Raw genomic sequence first — 6,854 nt, forward strand, 5'->3', positions numbered from 1 at the left:
CTACCAGCAGCAGTAGATTGTTGTTGTATTCTAACACTCAAGTACATCCGGTCTGCAAAAAATATTTTCATTGTACTAATGGATTAATGGATCATACATGTATCGTTGGATTGAGTCTCCCGGTCAGTAGAAGCTCCTTTTTTGTTGTATAGCTACACGTTGCGACACAAAAATTTCTTGTGACCGAACGGCTAACCATTCTGGAGCTGAAGACTTCAAGAATCGGATTTGAATTAATCTTGCTTTTAGGCTCTTCTGATTCGATTGTATAGGGTCGGCATGAATCATCCAAATGCTGCCAACCATGTATATATTATTTTTAGAGGCAATGCAAAACTGTAATATCAAGCTACCTTGGATCTCAAGGTTTGACATGTGAGACCGGATTCCTTTCCAAAAAACGGGGGGTGCAGTGTGTTTCCGCATCCAAAATTCGAGCGCTCTCGAAAACTACAGGAGCTAAGCCTATACAAAAACTGGTCACAACAACCGTCTCTACTATTCCACCAAAAACAAGCAAGTTCCCAAAGAATAATAAAAGTCATGGCAAGCTGCAGATGACTTCAAGTACTCCTAGTACTACTACAAGTACTAGTACTACTACTACATTAACTACCATTTTTAGCACTACACCTACTACAACTCTTAGTACTACTACTAGCACTCCTAGTACTACACCAACAACTCCTAGTACTACAACTACCACTCCTAGCACTACACCTACTACAACTCCTAGTACTACACCAACAACTCCTAGTACTACACCAACTACAACTCCTAGTACTACAACTACCACTACTAGTACTACAACTACCACTACTAGTACTACACCTACAACTTCCAGTACTACAACTACCACTCCTAGTACTACACCAACTACAATTCTTAGTACTACAACTACATCTAGTACTACACCAACTACTACTACAAGTACTACGACTACTACTCCTAGCACTACATCGACTACCACTCCTAGTACTACGAAATTAACTGGTCTGAAACAGAGTGAGGTTTCTGTGGCAACAGATGGTATTAACGAAAGCCGAGCTACTACAATCAATGTTAACTCACTGGCAACTGCACCCGCAAGTTCTGTGTGGATAGAAAGACTGAAAAACAGTAAAACAACCACCCCTGATCGTTTGCCACCAACTTTGCCACCACTTGTGGCTACAACAAAGCAAAGCTTCACAAATTATTCGGGTCCAATATTTAATCCATTTTATCCGCCAACATTTGGCAAAGTGGAGGACCCTAGAAAGAGGACAACTCCTAGTTCAAGCACAATAACGACTGCACCAATGATTTCAACTACAACTATAGACTCCAACATGACTGTGGAACCCTGGTACAAAAAAGTTGATCCACAATGGCTAGTCCAACAAGTGGATATCTCGCTTAAGGCAGGTGAGAATTTATTTATGCCTTTTATTTTCATGAATGCTTGTTTTGTCTGTTTGTTTTATTTCATTGAAAAAAAGTATATAACAGTGAGATATAGAAGAAAAAGTAGGAACCATGAGAACCCACATATGTTGTAGCATAGCTAGTCATAGCACTAGGCCCTGGTTGGCAGTTAATTTATTTAGATTTATGAAAGTTTTCATTTATTTAATTCATGTTGTTGTTGCAAAATGCATGCTTAAAGTAGATTTGTCTCACATGCCAGTCTATCCTAATTAATATTGTAATCATATTAAGATTATTTTACATGTAACGTTTGATTAGCTTTTAGAGTTATACAAACTTTGGTTTCATATATTTAGGCAAGTAATTAGTTCTCGAAGTTTTTTCGTAACATGAAACTTTCTTAGGCCATTTTTGATACTATAAATTCAGTGTTTGGTTCTGTGCTCCTCAAAATCGAGATAGCTATTATACATTGTAAAAATTTTTTAAAATGTGTAATAATTTTAAATTAGGTAAAGCTGAAATTAATCGTGCACAAAACGTGACCAGGAAAATTAAAATTGTAAAAAAGCAAAGATTAGACATGTTTGGATATTATTGTTACCTCTTACATTTTTCAGTTGTGGCTCTCTACCAGGTGATTTTGACAAGTATTTCTGAAATCAATCAATCCAAGGATATTTTCTTTTGACAGTTATTAATAATCCTTTATAATGTGCAAGATAAACACAGGGAGCAATAATCTGACCAGTGAATCATCTTTCTAGGTGACTATGCATATTTAAAATTTTTGTTTTTGTTCAACCTTTTTATTTGTAACAAACTCTTTGACTGTATTACTCGGCGCTGCCTTTTTTATTTAACTCAAGCCCCGTGCGCTCTTTTTGTTAAAAAATTGATCAATTTACACCTTGTAACACTCCCCAACTTCCATCCTATCAAATCTGGAGAAGTCATCAGCATTGAATAACAGCTTTCTTTAAACTAAACTAAGAGCATGTCTGGTCATTTCTTGCCAACCCATGTTTATCATTGTGATTCACTCGATTTTAAAAGAACTGATACCTCAGCAACTAGAAACAGCTGACAAGAAACCAAGAAAATAAATTACTGAAATTTTGCACTTTTTTGTAGGGAAATTTCTATCGTGACAAGAACAGATGTTTTTTCAAAAGATATTTTGTAGCCTGAAATTTGCACATACAAAGTAAACAACCTACTCATTCAGTTATTTCAACTGTCACTGAGTGTCATTACAAAGCAATCATAGAACTGGCAACTTAATCGCTACCATAAAACGGGTACTAAAAAAGTTTTGCATAAAAAGTTTTTTTTCAATTGGCAGCTTTTCTTTACCAGTAAATTTGAGTAACTTAAGCTAGTCCAAATCTTTACTATAAAAAAGCATTGTCTGTCCCTCTGAACTTCAGAGTCTGAAGCCAGTCTTAGAAAAAAGGATTGCATCATGATCTCTCACACAATCATGATCGTCGAGCGTGCTAGCTTAAGCGTGATGCCTGCTATTTTAACCAAATCAACCCTTAAAGACAGGTATAATAAGTATGATATGCACAATTATTCCATAGTATGGCCAGTTAGACTCGTAGAGTAATGGAGAGTACACTTGTCTGGAGAACTAGATGATTAGAGTTCAATTCCAGTGCAAAGTGGACGTTTTTTATAACTTTATCGCTATAACTGGACACACAAATGACAGATGACAAACAAACACAGATATACATGTATATGAATGGAAGATAGATGCACTGATTTATAAACTACCCATCATATAGAAGCGTTGATAACATTATTTTCTCTCGATATAATGTTTCTATTGCTGTCACCAATTCTCAGCTCTGCTTTCGATTTTGATTATGTTGCTTTCTCTTGTTATGTTTTATTGCTCTCAGGAATTTTCAGTTTGAGAATGTCTACAGTGGCCTTCTTGAATATGGCTTCTCAAGAATCATAGCAAAACCTTTGGCCTATGAGACTGCAGTCAAACATCCGCATAACGTTGCCCTATTGTTCAAATTTTCAAACACATGACATAAAATCACAGCTAATATGTGATTTTGAACCTTAAATATATTGCAAAAAATGGAATTAGAAGCGTTCCTTTGTAATAAAAATTTTGTAAATAAATTTCGTTTTGTAAGTAAATTGTCAAGAATGGTATAAAGCAAAAAGAAAACAATAATAACAAACTATTTAAGTGACCTTTAAGTGACCTTTAACTAGTTTTAGTAAATTATGTCACATGTCACATGTCACTGTCACTTTTTTAACCTTTGCATCTACATTTCTGTTTGCTTGTTTCCTAGGCGGAACCACAATTAAAAAATTTTTGCTCAATCATTTATCACTATATTAATTTTTATTTTTATTCTTTTCTAACATAATTTTCTGTTTATTTTAGTGATAAGTGTAAATCGCCTGCTATATTTATTAAATAGCTATTGTGGGTCCTAAAGCTGCAAAATGAGTTGAAGAAAATAGTATTTTTTAGTAATATCCGTTCCAACAGTTTTAATATCCAAAGCTGATATTAACATGAATTAACTTGGTATGTAGAAGTTTGACTGCATCAGCAAACTTTGTACTTCTCTGTTCAGGGTTAGCAACAGGTTCCTTTGTGGAGATGGTTTCTCACAATCTGTAGCAAAATTGTGACAGGTCATACCATTTTCAATACAAATGAGGTCAGATCACAAAATGTCTTTTAGTGCTATGCAATAGGGAAATTCCTCAGTTTTCCAAAACTGTTTTCAGAATTGAAATCGAAGCAATTTAACCTGAGATAGAGCTTTTTAGCGAAGGTGGTGTTGGTCAATATAGTCAACCCAACAAACTGAGAAACTTGTTTTCAAAGATGAGGGCTGGATTCTAAATAGTATTATTTGTTGACGTTTAGGAAGGTCCTAGCAACCGCACGCTACAAACATTACATTTTCATGAATGATGGAAATGACTTGGCTTCACAAAAGTCTAAGCCACGTAGACAAGTTTCACTTTGGGAGCCCATTGTGCACTACATAAAATGCTGCATTTGTATTGAAAATGATACAACCTATCACAATTTATTTGTTCTATAGCACCACCTGTAATGATGGTGGCAAAATTTTTAAACTTACCATTGTAATGGTAATTTCTTTATTAACGCCAATTCAAGATTAATGTAAAATGTCTCACGATGCAGATAAACCATTTTAAATAAGTTTTGACAACTCCAGCATGTGGCAAGAGGTTAGCCCTTCTATGTAATATCAACAGATTGGATGTTTTCACCCAGTGAAGAGTTATAGCAATAGAGATGTCCAGCGCCTATCGCAACCATCAACCGAGCTCCAGTGCTAGTTGGCAATTATTTGAAACAATTCTGTTCGAACATACATCCTATGTTACGGGTGGCCTATGAAATAGATATTTCAATGAAGAAAGTTTTTCATTCAAATAAAACCTGGCAAAATGCTATCTGATATCTTTTAGCAAGTGGCAAGGAAATTGACTACACCAAAAACTGGGATTTCTCAGGCTATTCAGAATACCTTAACAATATGAAGAGACAGACAAAACGACTACCATGGTATAAACAGAATTATAGCACATTCATGAGCAACGTGAGTGACTCTTTTGTGAAGTAAAAAGGCCATATTCAATGCTTACGATAAAGTCCTGCTTTCAATTTTATCAGTAGCTTTTGCTGGCATGTTCATCTCATCTAATCATATATTTCTGTATAGTGACATTCAGATGCAGGCGTGCTTCAAACATGTAAATTGTGGTTATCATTCATATTTAATGTTGGCAGGTTGATGTTGAAACAATTGAATGGAAAAATATTCCCAAGAACGGGAGTCTGATGGACACGCCTAGCTCTGCTGAACAAAGAGATATTTTTTCCCAGCTATTTGAGCTGTCAGAAGAGGATGACAGCCGAAACCTTTTGACAGATTTAGATTAGCCATAAAGGCTATCAGGTTAGTTGTTAGTCTTCAATGAGGCAGTAGTCATTGCAACAGATCTTTTTATAGTCAAACCTCGACATATCTGTTCGCTTCATACGGTATGTTGAAACTATCACGGTTGGAGCAAATATTCTTATAAAAATACCTTGCACTTTATTTAATTAGTTCAACAGCCAAAAAAGCAATGATAATTATGCCTAGCATAATTGTAGCTAGCAATAAAACTTGAAACTATATTAATAAAGCAAAATTTAGGAGTTTTGTTGTTACCTTGGAAGCGCATCAACAAGAATATAGATTTCGCAATGAGAGACGTTGATAGAGCGGTTGAAATTTGGGGTGTAACTTGCCCTAGCTGACGCTTGATAGTTTAAATTAACTTACTAGACACTTTGTTATGTTTTATTGTAATTTCTATCATTTTTATTACTTTGTCTTACAAAATCATGTTTCAAATAATCTCAAATTCATACATCGTATATTGAAAATCAACGTGTCGAGACATGTTTGCTCAGTTTCAGGCCATCTGATGAATACTTTGTATGCAGAGGTGATTGTAGGTTGAGGTTTGACTGTATAATAAAAAACACAATCAAATGGAGTTTGAACAAAGTTTCAATGAAGGAGAATTATATTCTATCGGAAAAATTGACCCAGATTTAGTTCAGGTTTAACCATTGATGATTGTATTTTGTTGATTTAGTCATGGAGTGTTAGCATTAATAGCCAAATCTTGACTCACCTTTTCATACAAGCCTTAGATACCATATACAGGACCAAATTTGAGCAAATATTTGAGTTAATTGTCATAATTAACTCAAATATTTGCTCAAATAACACAAACTTAACTTTGTCGTAACTTTTAATATACGATACCTAAAACTTTACAAATCATTAGTTTTGTAAGAAAAAGCAAAAAGCTAGTGAGAACTAAAAACACACTGAGAATAGTGAAAACATCTATTTTTGTAATGTGATATGTAGCAACATGAATAATTGATATTTTCTTAGTATCCGGAACAAAATAAACTAAAGAAAATGTATTTTGTAAGAAGATTTCATCTAACATGAGAAGCAAATATCAGAATAGATTAAATTGCCATGATCAGGGTTTGACTGTGTATACAAAGTGCATTACACTATGCATTGCTCATAACGAGCTTGTGACACCTGTTTTACACCTGGCTATGGCTTGTCTCGGGTTAACATTGCTGTGGGTCAAAAGTTTATATGAATGATTTTCATCAAGGTCGTTATTGTATAGCCAAGACAAACTAACTTCTCAAACTTGTTACAGATTTCAGAAGAAACAAGTGAATATGAAAAGACAACTCCAAGACGTACATTGGTGCAACATTGACACAAAGCATTTTAGACTATTCTGATTAAATGGCTCATACGGCTTATCATATATCATATTTTTCAAGGTTTTTCATAAATATCTTCCCGTCTGTAGCGTAACACATTTGACCTAGC

The 6,854-nt window shown here is 34.7% G+C and overlaps 1 protein-coding gene across 1 annotated transcript; it reads left to right on the forward strand.

Annotated features, from left to right (window-relative positions):
* The first annotated feature begins 1,271 nt into the window (after positions 1-1,271).
* Positions 1,272-6,844, forward strand: LOC137408779 (uncharacterized). Its single transcript, XM_068095362.1, has 4 exons — positions 1,272-1,407; positions 4,900-5,030; positions 5,222-5,390; positions 6,676-6,844. The coding sequence occupies exons 1-3, from the start codon at positions 1,302-1,304 to the stop codon at positions 5,372-5,374; spliced, it is 390 nt and encodes a 129-aa protein (XP_067951463.1). The 5' UTR covers positions 1,272-1,301; the 3' UTR covers positions 5,375-5,390; positions 6,676-6,844.
* The last annotated feature ends 10 nt before the right edge of the window (positions 6,845-6,854 follow it).

Source organism: Watersipora subatra, chromosome 11 (genome assembly GCF_963576615.1).
Source record: "Watersipora subatra chromosome 11, tzWatSuba1.1, whole genome shotgun sequence".
Taxonomy (NCBI): domain Eukaryota; kingdom Metazoa; phylum Bryozoa; class Gymnolaemata; order Cheilostomatida; family Watersiporidae; genus Watersipora; species Watersipora subatra.

Excerpts from the sequence above, each read along its gene's own strand:
- LOC137408779 (XM_068095362.1), top strand. The coding sequence starts at position 1,302 with ATGATTTCAACTACAACTATAGACTCCAACATGACTGTGGAACCCTGG. Across the intron at positions 1,408-4,899 it reads GGATATCTCGCTTAAGGCAG|CAAGTGGCAAGGAAATTGAC; the intron begins GTGAGAATTTAT and ends GATATCTTTTAG. Across the intron at positions 5,031-5,221 it reads ATAGCACATTCATGAGCAAC|GTTGATGTTGAAACAATTGA; the intron begins GTGAGTGACTCT and ends TAATGTTGGCAG.